We start from the raw sequence: 19,288 nt of genomic DNA on the forward strand, positions 1-19,288 counted from the left end.
AGCTAGAAGTTGCAATGACTTATCTGTGGCACTTACGTTATCCAGGAAGTTTGTGGGGTAGTATAATCCTGAACCTGGGGGTAGGACTTGTAGAAACCAGCTGGACCATGGCTGCCTTGCCTCCCTCCGGGTAGCCCTGTGGCCTGCACTCATAGATCTCACCTGTTAACACTGGTGAGATACTTGTTAAGGGTGTAAACTTTTTTTTTTTTTTAAACAAACAAACCTGAGGGTGTAGAGGTCTGAACACGCTCTGGGGATGGGAGGCCCTCAAAGGACCTGAGTCCAAACCATTGACCCAGCTCAAACACCAAAGTGAGCTGGGGGGCAGGGGAGCGTTGGGGAAAAGAGAAAACATGGAAAGAGGGGAAAGCAATGGTTCACTGTGGGAGTCAGGACCAGGTGACTGGGAGTCAAGTAAGGAGGCTTTTGCTGCTTGGTCACCAGTCCTTGTCTAGCCCAGCTCCATAACTGACAGGATTGGCCAGCAAAGAGCATTTTGGGTCAATGTCAATTAGCTGGGGATGGTCTCAGTCTAGCTGCCACAGGACAGGGGTCCACAATATAGGAAGCACCACCCTAACTGGCAGTAGCTGCCCCCTTGTCAGCCTTAGAGGAGCCACCAGCCCTTCTCCAACCTGGGAGGGGTGGGGTCTCTTCAGTCCAGGGACACGAGTCCCTGACCTGCTGCTAGGAGAGCTGTGCATGTAGCCTTGCATTGTTCCTCCTCGTACCGACTCTTTCGCCACCAGCTCTGGCAGTCCCTCACCTTTAACCAGCAGCGCATTTGCTTCAAAGCCAAACGCCCCTCCTGACCAAACGGTGACAACCAGCCCATCATTCAATGTGAGCAGAACATTTCTCAGGCTTGAGGCAAAGGGGACTAATGATTCTTAAAAGTTGCTCTTCCCTGGCACCAGACCGCTAGTCCCAGTTAAACAGCCCAAAGAAAAGAGAAAAAAAATGCCCAGCAACAAAACCTAATGAAGCAAACTGGCTTAATTCATCTGCTTGTGCGGTTATAGCCCTGCCCCCAATTCTGTGTCCATGCCTTCACGCTATGAGCCTGCTGAGGTAGGGATGGTCCCCATCTGTGTGTTCAGCATCCAGCCAGTGAGGCCCAGCTCCTTAAATATCATCTAAATGTTTAATAAGGATTTTGAGCCCCTGACTGGGGTGTGTGTGCCCTCCTTAAGGTGACCAGACAGCAAGTGTGAAAAATCGGGATGGGGGTGGGGGACAATTGGAACCTATATAAGAAAAAGACCCCAGAATCAGGACTGTCCCTATAAAATCGCAACTTCTGGTCACCCTAGCCCTCCTGTCCCTTTTTCCAATCATTCCCCAAAAGCCACGTCTTGGGGCTGCCTTCCTGGTCTCATTCCTCCCCTCCAGTGTGTCTGGGCTTCCCATTCTGTGCAACTGACATCACTTTCAGTTGGGGTCCATCCATCAGCTCAGCTGTGGGCCTCAGAAAGGAGGCCTGAGTACAGCTGTGGATTGTCTCCAGGCCTGAGGCTACTTGGACTGTCTATACCATAAGGCAGCAAAGGATATTTGCCTTCACAGGCAGGAACAGCGTCTCCCTCTCTGTTAAAATTTCAATACGGTGGGAAATTTCTCCAGAGCCCTCGGTACCTTCCACTCCAATTGCCATGGCATAAATCTCGATCTCCAGTTCAACCTGCAACCCAGCTGCCACCTGGAAGAGACAGAGTCACCCAGAGGCAGTCATGTTAGAGGTATAAAATTGGACATGTACCTTACATGTGACATAAAAAAATATACAAGGAAAGGGGGATCTTAGGTCCACCAATGGAGAAATCCTTCCCACTACTGCCAAATGCCTTGTCCCCCTTCCCACTCATCTCTATTTTTGCTTCCTGGGTCACAACTGCTGCCTGTTGTCTCCAGTTCAGCCACACCCAGCAGCTTATTCCTGGTGTGGAGGGCTGTTTAGCAGGTGACTTTTCAGACTGTTGAGGTCTGTGCAGAAGGCGTTAGTTCACCTTACATCCGTCAGAACCTGAAGTGGATTTATCCCTTGGAAAATGCACGAGAGACCAAGCCCCAAGGAGTAGGTGCAGCACGCACAGAGTTACCAGAAGAGCTGTAACTGGGGTGGTGAGTACTGTTTGTTTTTAGACTGCCAGCCCGTCTTCTCTCGTCTCTGTTGCTCCATTCAAACGTGCAATGGAGCAAAGTGAATTTACCTTTGCCCTGTGTTGTGGTGGCGTCCCAGGCTCAGTGAAGAAGGAAAGGGAACTGTCCCTCCGCCCCAGCCTCAGTCCCAACATTCTGCACTTTCCTTCTCCCTGATTTGTCACACCCTTCTCCCCCCCCTCCCCACCCCCGCTGGCCCTTAGAGTACAGGAGCCTCTCAGAATGGGCTGCAGGGATGAGCAGGAGAATTTTGTCATTACTTGGGAACTAAACTGTGGTAAAACAAGGCCTAACAATTGCAAAATGATCCCTGTTATCTCTTGTAACTAATCTGTATTATGTTAAAACTGTTCATTCTCTCCCTTGTGTTTATGCTTCCTGTTTCTGTTTCCATTTTTTATTCTTTAACACTTACTGGAGAAGACTGAAACACAGAAGGGCATTTTTTATTTGTCTCTTTCAAGTGTCTAATTTCACTTCCTCCTTCCCTTCCCAAAGTGTCCTCTCCCTCTTTCATCTATAATCTTTCCTCCCTTCCTTGTCCCTCCTCCCTTGCTTTCCTCTTCCCCGTTAACCTCCCCTTTAGTCTTAGCAGAAGGAAAGGAGAACCAGTGTGCTGCAGCTGGGGGAGAACCAGAGATAGGCATGGAGAAGTAGGGGGAAAGGAGGACTGTACAGAAGAAGAGTATCTTTTCCAAGGTCAGTCATTGGTTTGAAAGAACCTTGAGGTTAGGGCACTGAACTGGAACTCAAGAGATCTAGACTCAGCTCCCAGATCTGTCACTGACACATTGGGCAAGTCACTTCACTTCTCCAGGCTGGGCCTGCTGCCTTCTGCTGCTACTTGTGTTTGGCAAGTATCAGATCATGCTCCAGAATGCATAGAGTAGTCACCATGGTAAGTTCAAAGAGCATCTCACGACAACTGCTACATTCAAACACAGGAGGCAGCATAGGTCACCCAGGCTCCCATGTTCCATGTCTCTCACCCCCTCATTTCTACATCAGTGGGCTGCAAGAATCTGCAGATACAGAGAGTTTTCAGTTCTGGGCCCCTGCCAGCCCATCCCCCAGAGTGATGCTAGAGGGGTTTGCTGGGAAATTTTCTGGGAGCCTAGAGGGCCAGTCTGAAGTTGCCTGAAAACAAAGTACATTCTGCCCAACAATAAACATGCTCCACATGACTTACAGGTCCCGGTGTGTAAATCACTCTCAGTCCTGTGCTGGGAGGTGGCTGCTTCACTCGAAACCTGCCAGGGAAAAGAGACAATCAGTCTGCCACCCGGACCAACTCAGGGTAGGCAGGGCCAACTGAAAGGAAAGTGGAGAGTCCACAGTTCCTAAATGTGGAAATCATTTTGGGCTTCCTGCCCAAGCTCCATTAACACAGTTCTTAACAAAAACAAAGGAAACCAACCATCATAATAATGAACCAAATGTATCTAACTCCCAACAGAGCTCATCAACCACTGCCTACAGCCTTAAGATAAAAAATAAAGTCCATGCTCGTCCATGCTTTGTGTATACAGGAACAGCTTTTTCAATATAACATTAGTCTTTCTGGCATAAATGCTCTTGTGTCGTCACACACACAAATCTTTTTCTCATTTATGTGGTTTCTTACACCACTGTAATTCAGCTCACCTTGCCCTCCAGGGAGAGGCATGCCTGACCCACCTTTATATCAGTCACCAAAATGCAAAGATCCTGAAGTAAATGTGGGTCAAGGGCCACTTCCAGGACATCGCTCAGTGCCATGCCACTGTTCCAGCAGAATTATTATAATGCTACGGACAAAATCAAGCCCTCCTGTAATGTTCCCACTGCCTGCACCTGGACAGGATTTTTGCCATGGAGTCCACTCCGGGACCCTGTGTTGTGGACAGCTTGGAAGGCACCCAGCTGACCAGGGACCCTGGTGAGATACCTTTCAAACTGTCCACCCCACATTACTATTGGTGAGCCTACTACATTTATCAACCAGGCTTTGCAGCACCATGACGAAAGACCCCTTTTTGTTGTAGCAATTGGGGTTGGTGAATTTCCAGATGTCAACGCTCACACTTCTCCATGCTGAGGGGAACGCGCATGGTGGTGGTCTGCTGCAGCAACACCAGCATGCGCTCCGCACAGACCTCTAGGAAACTAGCCTTCCTCAACATGAAGATCATCCCAGGTCTGCACCACTAGCTTGACCTGTAGGCTGGCCAAGACCAGAAGGGGCACTGCACCACATAAAGCCTCACCAGGGAAATGTCATGCAGACTTTAGCTGAAGGAACTGCTCCGCCTCTTCAACAATATCCCTGTGGTGCATGACTGCCAATACATGTGAAGCAGCCTGTTCGTATTAATGAATGAAAGGCTTGTGGCACTCAGCAATCTTTGCTCCAGGCTGATGGACAGTAGTTTGAAAATGGTGCTGGTTCACAAAAGCTAGAAGAATTATAGGATATCACAAAAGGAGTCATGAGAGTTTGTTAGTTTGAGCCCAAGTCCCAGACGTCCAGTAGGTATCATATAATGCACTTTGCGAAAAATCCCAGCATGCAAAGAGGTCAGTGGAGGAACAACGTAGCTTTGGATAGCTGCGTAGAATGCTGTGTGGTCATTTCAAACGAGAGCTGCGCTGTGTAGATACAGTGGTTCGTAGAGGAAGTAGTTTAATCTGGCATAAACAAAGCAGTGTGGACATACTCTTTTGATATAATTAGACCTGTATAATTATGGCAGAAAAACATGTACTGAAAAAACTTTCCTGTGTAGCCAAGACCTGAACTTATAAAAGAAAACCCTCTCCCAGACCCAACCACTGTTCATTATCTGAAGCATACAAAATGGAAGAGTTAACTCAGTTACTGAATGACGCTAAACTGATTTAAGAGAGGTTCATAGCGGTTCAAGTGCATTTACATTAAGAGTAAGCACTGTCTAAGTAAATCAGTTCAATATTGGTTTAGTTACACTAGTGCAACCTTGCTAATATGGACCAGGCCTAAAATACGTTTGTGTCAATGTCCTACTGAGAAACAGCGATTTGCAACTGGGGGTTGGGAGTGAGGAAAGCTTCGATAGTGCTTCCTGGGGAAGGAGTGCTTCAACAGCACAGTGATGAGCACAATTTAAAAACCTCTTACTTATCTGTTCTGTAACCTGTGTTCTTCCAGATGTGTCCATTCCACATTAGGGGTGTGTGTACGTGCACAGAAGCTAGAGATTTTTCCGCACAGTGGTACCCATCAAAAAATGAGTACCATTAACTATCTAAGGCTAATAACTAATTATGAAAGACTAAATTAGCTTCAGAGCAAAGGGAATAATGTGTAACTGCATACAGCATGCTTGAACTACTGACTGTGGGCAGACAGAAGGAACTTTGCCGTTGGGGCAGCTTCACCCTTTTTAATTCTCAGTGAAGAGCACAAGACGATGCAAGGTGCATGTGCTGCCCTGATGGGTACTGCTATGGCAAACATCTCCAGCTTCAGCACACTGGGTGCACACATCCCTAATGAGGAATGGACATGTGCAAGTCCTCAAAGATGAGATGCTGACACAGATTGACAGGCAAGCCCATGGATTCATTATGGTCTGTGGCATGATGAACTAAAATATATACACAGAATTTCTCTTGTTTGGACCGTGGCCCTGTGGTTTTGCAGCACTCTCCTGCTGACTAGGTCGTCAGACCATGCTTGTCACTTTGGTAACAGTATCAGACTGGAAATTCTACAGCAGATTCAGGTCAATTTTTTCTAAGGGGGAAAAGTTTCCATGGAGTGGAGTGTTGAGGTGGATCGCCTGGCAGCTGACTTTGAGCAGCCAGATACCAGGGCTATTAGAGGGCTCAATAATCCTAACAGAATCAGGAAGGCTCTAAAGCAGCATTTTGACAATGACCCCCCCGTAATATGTGTTTCTCTAATGCATTCATCCAGGCATTGTTTATTTACCACCTTGAATGACCCTTGTAACGATTGGTGCCTGAGTGTTAATTGTAGTCTGCAAATGTGCTGATTGCCACTGTGTATGAATTCCAGCAGCAACCACTGTGTGTAGGACACAAATAACGATTCATTTTATTTTAAAGAGTAAACTTTTATTACACAGAAATACATCATTTCCATTTCTTACAAGGGACATGTCACTGAGGAGCACTCTCTGAACCGGCGCTCTCACAGCTGTGTGTAAGTCCAGCTGTCATTCTGAAACCTGTCCCTAGGGGTGGAGTGCAAGGGGTACTGCGACAGATTGGGAACTTGCAAGGAATATGTGTGAGGAATTTGGGAAGGGCATGGAACGCAGTTCTGTATGGGCTGCAGACAGGGCCAGTGCAAGGATATTTTGTGCCCTCGGCAAAACTTCCACCTTGCGCCCCAGCCTGCACATTGAGGGGTAAATCCCAACGAGCCTTTATAGACCCCAGGGCCAGCCTGCCCAGGGGCCAGCTGTGCCCAGGGGCTGCTCCCCAGATCAGGTTCCCCCCTCCCCGCCCCCTGAACTCCCCTGGAGGGTGCACAGCCCCTCCGCGAGCCCTCCCCACCCCACCACGGCGGCCCCCACCCCAAGTCCACTCACTGGCTTTGCCGGGCTTGGGCCGCTGCAGCAGCTCGGCAGGGAGGAGCCGCCTTCCAGAGACACCGGAGATCCAGACTGTCCCACTGTCCCACTTGCGGGGGCGGCGAGCCCCAGCCATGGAGGAGCCGGCACGGCGCAGGGAGGCAGCAGCCCTGCAAAGGCAGCGGTGCCGCTAGCAGGGAGCAGCTGCACCCCTGCCCCTCCTGCCCAGGCTGCGGCCTGGCACCCCTGGGGGCTCCTGCAGGGTGCAGCGGATGCATGCGGACACCCCCCGGCTCCCCCCTCACCTAGGGTTACCATATTTCAACAATCAAAAAAGAGGACGGGGGGGGGGGGAAAGAGCTGCGCCTAGCCCTGCCCCAATCCACTCCCTCCCACTTCCCACCCCCTGACTGCCCCCCTCAGAATCCCCAATCCCCCCCACCCCGCTCCTTGTCCCCTGACTGCCCCCTCCTGAGACCCCTAGGACCCTACCTGTCCCCTGACTGCCCCAACCCTTATCCACACCCCCGCCCCCAGACAGACCCCCAAGGACTCCCATGCCCCATCCAACCACTCCCTGCCCCTGACAGGACCCCCAGAACTCCCGACCCATCTAACCCCCCCTGCTCCCTGTCCCCTGACTGCTTCAATCCCTCTCCACACCCCTGTCCCCTGACAGGCCCCCCCCAGAACTCCCGACCCATCTAACCCTCCCCCAGCTTCCTGACTGTCCCCAGGCTGGGACTCCCCTTACCATGCCCATGCCGGTCAGACGCTGGCTCCACGTGGAGGCAAAACACCTGCTGCGCGCACAGCCCCTCCCGCACAGAGTGCTGAGGCAGCGGGAGGGGCAGTGGCGGCTCACACGCCGGGGGGCCGCAGATGCCCGGGCTGCGGCCCCTGTGCGTCCCCTGGCTCCCCCCTGGCCGCGCTTGGGCTCTGCGGCTCCCGGGAGTGAGAGCTGCCGCTGCCCCTCCCGGAGCAGGCTCAGGGCCCCGCCACCCAGTGGCAGCTCACTTGCCCGGGAGCTGCAGAGCCCGAGAGCGGTGAGAGGGGCGCCGGGGGGGTGCACAGGGGCTGCCGTCCGCATGCATCTGCTGCAGCCTGCAGGAGCCCCGGGTGGGGGGGGGGGTAGGGGTGCCGGGCCGCACCCTGGGCAGGAGGGGCAGGGGTGCAGCTGCTCCCTGCTAGCGGCACCACTGCCTTTGCAGGGCTGCTGCCCCCCTGCGCCGTGCCGGCTCCTCCATGGCTGGGGCTCGCCGCCCCCGCAAGCCGACACTCTGGCTCTCCAGTGCCTCCGGAAGGTGGCTCCTCCCGGCCGAGCCAGGGCACTGCTTTTTGGAGCCCCCAACCACTTGGCGCCCTCGGCGACCGCCTAGTTCGCCTAGTGGTTGCACCAGCCCTGGCTGCAGAGGGAGTCGAGAATGCTTGTGTTCTGACTGCAGTGTAATCAGGGACCTCAGCATCTCTGTTTGGTCCTCTATCAGCCTGATCATCTGCTTCTGCCCGTTTCCTCTCCGGTCTAGCCATTTTTAATTTTTCATTAATTATCCCTCTCCATGCCCTGTGATCACGATCTACAGCATCAAATGATTGCAGCACTTCTTTAAATATGTCCTCCTGGTTCACCCCCTTATCTGGCAGAGGCACTCCCCCTGCGTGTAGGAGGTACCCCTAGAGGGCACATCTGCAGAAGCACAAGAAATGATAAATAGAGACAGTTTTGGGAGTGCGCTCAGCCTTGAATCATAACAGTCAAATACACCTTTTTCTCACTGTCCCTTGGCAAGCACACAGCTTGGTGAGTACCCTAAACATGGTGATTCGGTCGGGGCGTGAGGAATGGGCAAGATGGGGAAAAGGGTCTGGGTGGTTAACAAAGGGGACCACTACAAGCCCCTAGGGGTACTATGGTAAATTCTGGCACCATTTTCCACTGGCGGGGGTGATCGAAGCTGATAATCTCACTTCTCAGGGTAACCAAGGATGCAAGGGTGCATCTCCTGCATGCATGCAGCTTCAGACATGGTCCGTATGTAGTTCACTTGTGTGCCACTTTGTTTCCTGCAGCAGTAATTGCCAGTTGGTGTGGCAAAGTTTCCTACAGTGGGGGGAAGGAACAAAGCAGCTCTGCCAAGGAACCTTTGGTAGAGGATTGCCGAGTGCCTGCAGGAAAGTTTCCTAGAGCTCATTATAGAGGATTCCCATGAAATCTGGTCTGCATTAATCAACTTTTCTGCAAGGCTCCCACTGTATAGGGGAATGGGAAGCAGACAGAGACAGTGCTGGTCTTGTTAATTTCTATCCCTTATCCCACTTCTAACAGATAACAAAATAAAGGACAGCCCTACCTCATGACACTGTGAAGTATCAAATCAAAATGAGTACTTACCAGAGCTCCCTTCTCCTGCCTCAGCCACCAAGAGCTGGACTGCTGTGACCGGGTAGACCACTCCAGTCAAAAAGAGGTCCTGGCTCACCGTGCTACTGGACGACCTTATCGTCTGTCCCACACCCTCCTCCAGCTCCACTTCCTTGCCCACCACTTCGTCCTCGGGGTTGACTCTGCTCTCCGCTGCGTCCAGCGCCCCAGAAGTATCCCAGGGGCTCTTGGGGATGGAGATGGGGTTGCTGCCCAGGGTGGCATCCAGCTACTTGTAGAAGTGGCAGGTCTTCGGCGCCAGAGTGACAGTTTGCCTCCCGGTATGACTTTCTCAGCTTCTTGATCTTAGCACAGCACTGATGCGTGTCCCTTTCGTGCCCCTTCTCCCAACAGGCCACGAGCAATCTTCCCGTAAGTATCACAGAATCTCAGGGTTGGAAGGGACCTCAGGAGGTCATCTAGTCCAACCCCCTGCTCAAAGCAGGACCAATCCCCAATTTTTGCCCCAGATCCCTAAATGGCCCCCTCAAGGATTGAACTCACAACCCTGGGTTTAGCAGGCCAATGCTCAAACCACTGAGCTGTTCCTCCCCTCAGAGTTCCTATGGCTGGAGCGGAGCTGGGATTGCACAGCCTCTTCTCCCCACAGACACAGCAGATCCAACAACTCCGGAGTACTTCAGGCGGGAACACATTTACTTCAGGGAGCTGGCATGGTCAGCTGGAAAGATGCTACGTGAACTGTCCACACCGAGCAAACAGGAAGTGGAATTTCAAAAATCCCCAGGCCTTTAAAGGGGAAGGGTTGCATGCCTGTGTACTTGGCTTCAGGGCAGTGGAGTTCAAACTTCTGACCAGAGCGGTCACGATGGGCGTTGTGGAACACCTCCTGGAGGCCACTTAGGGTGTCATAAGCAATTGTGATGTCTACACTGACACGGTCACTCTAATTTTGTTGCAAAATCTGTGCATCTCGTCAAAGTGTTTTTATTATGTTGGCAAAGCAGCAGAATTAAATCGGCAGGAGGAGAATTGTAACGTGTACACCTCCACTGTTTTGCTGATGAAAGCTGACTTTTGTCAACAGAACTGTTAGTGTAGGCAAGGCCTTAAACTGTAATCTTTAGCTTTCAGCATTAACACATCATGGAGATGAATGGGGCAGTTCACACCTCTTAGAGCTATTGTTTTAGGCCCTTTGCAGACTCAGGAAGCCAACACAGCATCATTTATACTCAGGTTACATTTTGAACATTTTCTTTACAACCATAAGGACCAGAAAATGTAGTTTAAAAAAAAAGTTCAATTGTGGAATTCAAACCCACTGCAGGGAGTGAATAATGCAGCAAATTCTGTGGTTCTGTAATATGTGGGGCCCTGACTACACTATACACACCAACAAATAGGGCAGCTGCTGCAAGCCTCAAACGGGCATGTTGCGGGGTGGCTACTACCCAAGCTCCAAGCCAGTTTGCTGCGGGGCAGTCGCCATATGCTGTGGGTATGACTTTGCTTTTAAAATGTAAGATGAAAACTGTCCCCCTTTTTGGAGCAAAATACATCCACAGCCACTGAGCTGCTGCCTTTCTGGAAAGAGCAGCCCCACTAACACTGAAAGCAGAGAGTGCTGCAGAGCACAGACCCAGCTAGGAAATATTGTCTCTCACCTGTCTAAAGCCTGGTGCTAGTTGCTTTGAAGTGCTAAATCTTGTGTGCTAGGAATTTGCTGTCATTCCTCTACATACTCAGTGCTACTGCTCTCTTTCTCCTGCCTAGCATTAATTACATTTTAATCCTATTATTTCTATGATTGTGTTTTCTGAAGCCAGATGTTTTAGAATATCATTCCAATACGGAGGATTCCAAATACAAATGCCACCTGGAGTCTGATTAGTCTCGTGACACTATCAGAGTTCACAGCTAAGAGGAAGTGCACATTTGGCCTGCAGATGGAGTTAGGTGACAGTTTTAAAACAGGTTTAAAGACAGTTTGATCTAACCTTATGAAGTCCACTCCAACATTTTTCAGAGTGACTGTCGCGGTGTAAGTATAACCCTCCTTCAGCACCCCAAATATCACTTTAGGTGGGATGAGATGGAATCCACATAGATGCTGAGTTGCTGTTGCAACAGAAGATGTGTTGACTTTTCCCCCAACAGGATCTTCTACCTTTGCAAACAAGATCAATACATTACCTGGGAAATAGGGGAGGGAATTAAAAACTAAACCACATAGAAGACTGTAGGTGGCAACAAAGAACTTATCCCAAGATAACAGGAAGGTGCTTATGAGGACAGAAACTATAGCTCGCCTCCTATAACAGTGCTGTCTGCCAAGTTTAATGATGCCAACTTCTGTTAATGGCTTATCTGCTACAGTCCAAATACTGACACAAGACAGGTTTCAGAGTAGCAGCCGTGTTAGTCTGTATTCGCAAAAAGAAAGGGAGGACTTGTGGCACCTTAGAGACTAATGAAGTGAGCTGAGGCTCACGAAAGCTTATGCTCAAATAAATTTGTTAGTCTTTAAGGTGCCACAAGTCCTCCTTTTCTTCTTGACACAAGACAGTTTCTCATACTTTTAAGGGGGAGAGAAAGAAAGGAAAAGCAAATGGCTATATACAAATGATTGGGCAGCTAAGATTGTTAAAGACTAAGGCCAACATTTTCAAATTTGGGGTCCTAAAGTAAAGTAGGCCACCTATCTCCATATTTAGGAATCTAGGTAAAAGTGGCCCTATTTTCAGAGGTATTGAGCCACTGAAGTCAGTGGGAATTGGAGGCACTCAGCACTCCTGAAAATCAGGGTACTTTTATTTAGGTGCCTAAATATGGACCTAGGTGCTTCACTTTAGGCAAGTTTGTGGCCTAATGACTCAGGGAGAAGTTGTTTCTGGGACAGTCAGCCCCAGATAAATTGCAAGTGCTATTGCTTCAGGAAAGAGAAATTCCAAAAAGTGACCAGCGCTGCTGCAGAGTGACTGAACAACGGTGTGCAAAAGAGACGTGCAAAGGGAGATAAACATTAGCCAAGAACATTTTATTTTACCTTTTCATTGAGTACAGATTCTGGCTTGCACCCCTGGATTGATAATGGTAATTTCACCTTCTCTTTTCTTGGCTGCCCCGCAGCATCCACCAGCAAGCTCTGGGTGCGAGACTGGAAGGGTATCCCAGATGTGCACACAGCCATTTCCACTTCTATTCAGAAGCCAAGATTTCAAAGAGTGACATTGAATTTTGCACAAAGGGAGCCCAATTCTGCAGTTCTTGTGCAAAAAAGAACTCCTACTAACTTCAATAGGAATGTGGTCTGCATAATGTCTGTAGGATCAGAGTTGGTATTTTTATTTAACAGAGCAATGTAAGAGTGGAAAGGCCTTTTTAAAATCTACTACCAGGAAACAAATATCCTGGGGCCACTGGAGAGAAAAGGGATTTCTGTCTCTTAGTCCTACTGACTTTTCTTTTTAGAAATATCGAGGAGAAAAAAATAGATACCACTCATGCTAGCACAGCAACCTGTGTTTGCATTTTGACTCTTGCACGTTTTAAGAGTAAGTTACTATGGTTAAGAATATCCTGTGCAAAGCCTCTGTTCCTTGCTTTACATGTCATGTGGCCCTTAAGGGGCTGAATATAAACTAGAGAGCCCAATGGAGGTGGAACTCTGGGGAAATCTGCATAAGCAACTGGGGAGGCTTGGGAGGTTCAGCACTGGCTTCAGGGCTTAGAGCAGTTGGACTTGAACTTGGATCTCCCATATCAGAAGCATTGGTCTACAGAGTCATTCTCACACTCTCTCTCTGGCCCAATGACTATTTATTTATACACAGCACTATAGATATATCCAGTGGTGAGCTGGAGCCGGTTCGCACCGGTTTGCTGGAACCGGTTTTTAAATTTAGAAGTCCTTTTAGAACCGGTTGTCCCTCGCGGGACAACCAGCCACAAGTGGCACCTTAGGCGCCAACTCTGTGGGTGCTCCGGGGCTGGAGCACCCATGGGAAAATTTGGTAGGTGCAGAGCACCCACCGGCAGCTCCCCACCCCGCGCCTGGCCCCAGCTCACCTCCCCTCCGTCTCCGCCTTCCCCCCCTTCCCCTAAATGCGCCGCCCCGCTCTGCTTCTCCGCCCCCCCCCCCCAGTTTCCCGCAAATCAGCTGTTTGCGCTGGAAGCCTGGGACAGCTGAGAAGGAAGCGGCGGCTTCGCGCTCAGGCCCAAGGAGGCGGAGTGGAGGTGAGCTGGGGGCAGGGGGGCGTAAGGAGGGCCGCCCGCGCCACAGCAGGTAACCCAGGGGGTGCACAGGGGAACCGCTCCCCGCCCCAGCTCACCTCTGCCTCCGCCTCCCTGGGCCTGAGAGCGAAGCTGCTGCCTGCTTCTCAGCCCTCCCAGGCTTCCCGCGTGAACAGCTGATTCGCGGGAAGCCGGGGGGGGGGGGTTGCGAGGAAGCAGAGCGGGGTGGCACATTCAGGGGAGGAGGCGGAGGGGAGGTGAGCTGGGGCTGGGCATGGGGCGGGGAGCTTCCGGTGTGGGCAAATTCTCACCAAATTCTCCCCATGGGTGCTCCAGCCCCAGAGCACCCAGGGAGTCGGTGCCTTAGGCGCCACTTTTGATGTGATCAGTGGGGGCAGCGGCCGCTCTCCCTGCTCCCCCACTAGCTACGCTACCCCGCCCCTAGGAGCCAGAGGGACCTGCTGGATTCTTCCTGGGAACCGCCCCAGGTAAACACCGCTGGGTCTCCCCACCTCGCCCCCTAGCAGGTCCCTCTGGCTCTTAGGGGCAGGGCGGGGTGGGCACCCACTATGGTGGCCCACGAGACCCTCCTGCCCGGTTCCAGGAGCAGTCAGGGGACAGGGGAGGGGGGTGGATGGGGCAGGGGTCCCGGGGGCGGGGGCAGGGCAGGAGTCCTGGGGGGATGGGCCATGACCCCCTCATGGGGTGAGGAGGGAACTGGTTGTTAAGATTTTGGCAGCTCATCACTGGATATATCAGCAAAACTTTTAAGTTGTAGACAAGGTTTCAGAGGCACAGAACAAAACTTACAGCCCAGGGATAAGGGATCAAGGTGGATTTAGCTCCCCTTTGAACCCTGCTGATTCTGGTCTGTGGTGGAAGTCAGTGTGGCCCCCAGAACAACTTAGGCAGTTCTCCAGCACTGTCTAAGTTATTGCAGCAGAGGGCTATGCACTGAGGTCTCACCCCTTCTGGCTTCAATACACCATTCCTGCTCTTGCCCCTGCCCCCAGCAAGTCCCCTATACCAGGTCTTGGGTTGGGGGCCTTGTAGGGCAGTATAAGTTGCCTTGGGCAAAGAATGTGCCGGGGGAAGTCTTCTGTGACCAAATCTACGGCCCTAATGGCTCTTTTATGTTGCTACAGCCATTTTCAAGGGCCATAGCAGAGGAGAGAATCCCTCTCATTATTTTCCCTGAAGTGTTAACGTATTACTAGCACAGCAGACTTACATTCGGCTCCCATTCCCCTCTCCACCACTCTTCAACCTATACCTGTACCTAGATGCCAAACCGGAATGCTCCTTTACCTGCTCTGCTGGAAACTTCAGTCTGTGCTGAAGGACTGTGTGTCTGAGGTTTCAGTGAGTGTTGGGAATCACTGGTTGGGGCAAACGGACCTGTAGATTTTACAGAAAAACAGATGGGTATATTGACAAAATGCTGGTTATATCAATACACTACATTTCTATACAGAGGGTATTAAGCATCTCAGTTAGGGAGGTCATATACTCTCTGAAGTACTGCCAGGCCTAGTAATGAGTGCTGTGTGTTGCCATGTGAATATAGCCACCAGCAACTTGCTCCATGGGGCAGCAGGGAGTGGAAATGCTGCACAGGGCACATGGTGAGTCATGGCCAGGAGTGCCTTGTAATGCTTTGCAGCCGAATGGCTGATTCAGAAGTGAGCTGAGAAGCTCTACCAAGCAATCCAGTCTAGTTCTCCAGCTAGCTGCAATACAGGAGGCTTGAGGGAGTGCAAAATGGGGAAAGATGAGAATGATCAGGGCTCTGATAGGGACCCATGGAAGATTGTTTTGATTATATGTTCTTTGCTGTGTCATGAACAGTACAGTATAATGCCTTTCATCCTGATGTGCCAGTTCAATGCTTGCCAGGGCTGCTCTCTAAACAAAGGATCAAACTACTCCTGTCAGCGCTGTAAACCTCTCGAATCCAAGCTCTTTAAGATGCTTTGTTCACTGCCCACCCCTCCTTTGTTCTCTCCAAGTTGTCTCCACCCAACATCACTCAAATTCTTATGCTACCTACCCCTTCTTCCACCCCTGGTCTCCAAACTGCCACTCCACCTTACCCTTTCCTCCCACTTCACTTCAAGATCCTCCCTGTCTTCTAGCTCCTTCTCAACACTCATCCACCCTTTCCCCAGCCTTCGCTCCCTCATTGCCTTCTTATCCATTCCTGCTCACTCTTGCCCCCAGTTAAGTTTGCCCGGTTGCTGTTCCACCTCCTCCCAGCCTCTAATGCCATCTGACAACCCCTAGGTTTTCACTTTTGCACCCAGACCCCTCTGATTTTGCAGTTCATTTAAGTCTGCAAAGACCCCTAAATGTATCTCACAAAGCAGTCTTATAATGTTCCCAAGCAGTTCAAGTGTCAAGCAGATCTGGGAGATGTGGTGTTGAACGATAAGGTTTAGAACTGAAAATCCTTTCAAGTATTATTTGTAGCATCCACACTGGTATCAATTATTCCATACTCATTGTTCAACTCATTCACCTAGTTGGTATTAGAAACTAATGGAGACATTTTTCAGTCCTTTGCAGAAACTGTAACTGCCCCAAGGCACCCTCGTGAATTTAAGTGCAATAGTAGTATGAGGCAACTCAACAAGCCAATGGAGAATTTTGCTCCACATTGAAACATTACCTGCACTGAGCTCAGAAGTACTCCTAAAAATTTCTGTGATTGTCTCCAATGGTGGCTTCTCTCTCTCTTTCTTTAGAAATGGAGGAAGTTCTTTAGAAAGTGAATCCAGATCAGGGAACTTTTAAATAAAAATAACAAGAAGTGCTCATGTCTCCTAACCATATATATATAGCCACTATGAAAGAGGGCATAAAGAAAACAAATAAGTAGAACTAAACCAGTAACAATTAAACTGACAGTATAAAATAAATATAGCTGTGATTCTAGAATATACTTCCTTCTATACACATTATAAAAAAGCACTTCAGCCTATTTATCAAGCAAGATTATAAAGGTATGGTCTGCACTTGACACATGTACATAACATCCATTAATGCTAACTGCGTTCAGTCACTCAAAAGTGCCTTCTACAAGATAACTAAGATGATTAAAAACAATCTAAGGGCTTGGCTACACTTGCGAGTTACAGCGCAATAAAGGAGCCCCGGGCACCCTAGCTCACTCCCCGTCCACATTGGCAAGGCACGTAGAGCGCTCTGTCTCCGCAGCTACAGCGCTGCTGGTACTCCACCTCGGCGAGTGGAATAACATTTGCTGCTCCACTGCTGGAGTGCCGCGGCGCCAGTGTGGATGCCCTGGTCTGTTATTGCACTGTGACTGGCCTCCAGAAGTGTCCCACAATGTTTGTTCTAGCCACTCTGGTCATCACTTTGAACACTACTGCCCTGCCCTCAGGTGACCAACTGTCAGACCCGCCCTTTAAATTCTCTGGGAATTTTAAAAATCCCCTTCCTGTTTGCTCAGCCAGGCGTGGAGTGCTCTTAGTGAATCTTTCCAGGTGACCATGCCTCCACGTGCCAAGCGAGCCCCAGTATGGAGCAATGGTGAGGTGTTGGACCTCATCAGTGTTTGCGGGGAGGAAGCTGTCCAGTCCCAGCTGCGCTCCAGCCGTAGGAATTATGATACCTTCGGGCAGATATCAAGGGCCATGCTGGAAAGGGGCCATGACCGGGACACACTGCAGTGCAGGGTTAAAGTGAAGGAGCTGCAGAATGTCTACCGCAAAGCCTGAGAGGCAAACAGCCACTCCGGTGCTGCCCCCACGACCTGCCATTTCTACTAAGAGCTGGACGCGATACTTTGGGGCGACCCCACCTCCATTCCAAGGACCACCAAGGACACCTCAGAGCTCAGTTCAACAAGGCAGGAGGAGAAGGAGGAGAAAAGCGGGAGTGCGGGTGCTGAGGTGGAGGAAGACACCCCGGAATCCCTAGATGCATGCAGCCAGGAGCTGTTCTCAAGCCAGGAGGAAGGTAGCTAGTCATGGCGGCCGGTGCTTGGGGAAGGACAAACACCAGAGGAGGTTCCCGGTAAGCGGCTTTTATTTTGGGAAGGAAGTTATTCGGTGCGGGCTCTTGGGGCGAGGAGGGTTAGGACTGCATGCATGCCTAGATGCGGAATAGGGCGTTGATGTGCTCTGTCACATTGCGGTAATCGGCCTCAGTGACCTCTTCAAAGGTCTCATCCAGAACTTGGTCAATGCACTTGCGTAGGTTTTTTGGGAGAGCCACTGTTGTCCTCGTCCCAGTAAGGCTAACCTGTCCACGCCACTGTGCAGTGAGGGGTGGGGGGACCATTGCTGCACACAGGCAAGCTGCATATGGGCCAAGGCGGAAGCTGCATTGGAGTAGAAGACCCTCCCTTGCTTCCCAGGTCACCCTCAGCAGCGAGATATCTTCCAGGACGAACTCCTGTGGAAAATGTGGGGACAGTGTTCAGTATAGGGGCCCCCTTCCGCTGTTGGCTCTCCCGAAAGCACAGAAACCCAGAGGACAGTACAGCCGTGAAACAATCAGTCACACTTGACCTTGTGCTTACTCACCATTTTGGGGCTCCCATGGGTTAATTGCGCTCGCTTTAGGACAGGCTAATTATGTTATTGTGTATATTGTGCGTATCCTTGAGTATGGGGGAAATCATTGCTCTGTCTGGTGTGAACAATGTTGCCTCTGTTAAGTGTTGCATTTTGCCTTTACAGATGCAACCTTGAGATTTCAGCCGTCCGTGTTATCAATGGCCGAGAGGCTGCAAAGAATCAGGAAGAGGCCACGTAGAAGCAAAGAGGACATGCTGCATGAAGTCATGCAGCATTCAACTAATGAAAATAAAAAAGTGCAGGAGTGGCAGAAGAGTGAAAGGAGGGTCCGCCAGCAGAATGTGGATTGCCAGCACCAAAGCACAGAGCGGCTGATAAGCATCAGGGAGCACCAAGCGGACTCGATCCAGGCGCTCATAGCCATGCAGGAGCACTACCACACCCATCCCCCGCACCGCAGCCCTTGTCCCAAAACTCTTTCCCTTGTGCCACCATGTCACCTCCAAACCACTTTCCCCAACATCCGGGTTCTTACCGCCACCCACTGCCTCCAACACGTGTAGCTTCACCACCCAGCCCTGAAAACTACGACCGTTACCCACTGCACTCAACCCCCATCACTATGCAGTATAGCCATTCTGAAGTGCAGCATGCATTGCACAGCACTCCAGACAGGACATATGCAAATCTGTGATTGTACCATTCCCCACCCCACCCCACCCCCTTGCCCTTTGTGTTTCCCAAGCAGTTGTGTTGTGTTCCTTTTCAATAAATTGATTTTTTGGCTTTGAAAACATTCTTTATTATTGCAGAACGTAAAAGAAACCTTAGCCCAGGAAAGCAACAGGCACTGCAAGTCAGTGTATCATACGTAGCAAACACAGATTCCTACCACAATTTACTCCCGTGCAGGGCACCACACCAGACATTACTGTTGGCTTTCAGCCTCAAATTGCTCCCTCAAGGCATCCCTAATCCTTGCAGCCCCGTGCTGGGCCCCTCTAATAGCCCTGCTCTCTGGCTGCTCAAAATCAGCCTCCAGGTGTTGAACCTCCAAGTTCCATGCTTGAGTGAATATTTTACCCTTCCCTTCACAAATGTTATGGAGGGTACAGCATGCAGATATAACCGCGGGGATGCTGTTATCGGCCAGGTCCAGCTTCCCATACAGAGAGCGCTAGCGACCCTTTAAACGGCCAAAAGCACACTCCATATTCATTCTGCACCAGCTCAGCCTGTTGTTGAACCACTCCTTGCTGCTGTCAAGGCTCCCTGTGTAGGCTTTCATGAGCCATGGCATCAAAGGGTAAGCGGGGTCTCCAAGGATCACAATGGGCATTTCGACATCCCCTGTGGTGATCTTCTGTGGTAATTTTCTGGGAAAAAAGTCCCGGCTTGCAGCT

The 19,288-nt window shown here is 50.5% G+C and overlaps 1 protein-coding gene across 1 annotated transcript in view; it reads right to left on the reverse strand.

Annotated features, from left to right (window-relative positions):
- Positions 1 to 37: 37 nt before the first annotated feature.
- Positions 38 to 19,288, reverse strand: part of SPAG17 (sperm associated antigen 17) — a 296,695-nt gene continuing 277,444 nt past the window's right edge. The window contains exons 41-47 of the mRNA XM_077807348.1: positions 16,010 to 16,127; positions 14,650 to 14,739; positions 12,155 to 12,306; positions 11,106 to 11,275; positions 3,353 to 3,413; positions 1,558 to 1,702; positions 38 to 174 (exon numbers count right to left, since the gene is read on the reverse strand). Coding sequence (XP_077663474.1) covers positions 38 to 174; positions 1,558 to 1,702; positions 3,353 to 3,413; positions 11,106 to 11,275; positions 12,155 to 12,306; positions 14,650 to 14,739; positions 16,010 to 16,127 — 873 coding nt within the window. The remainder of the gene's footprint in view (positions 175 to 1,557; positions 1,703 to 3,352; positions 3,414 to 11,105; positions 11,276 to 12,154; positions 12,307 to 14,649; positions 14,740 to 16,009; positions 16,128 to 19,288) is intronic.

This window comes from Eretmochelys imbricata, chromosome 1 (assembly GCF_965152235.1).
Source record: "Eretmochelys imbricata isolate rEreImb1 chromosome 1, rEreImb1.hap1, whole genome shotgun sequence".
NCBI lineage: Eukaryota > Metazoa > Chordata > Testudines > Cheloniidae > Eretmochelys > Eretmochelys imbricata.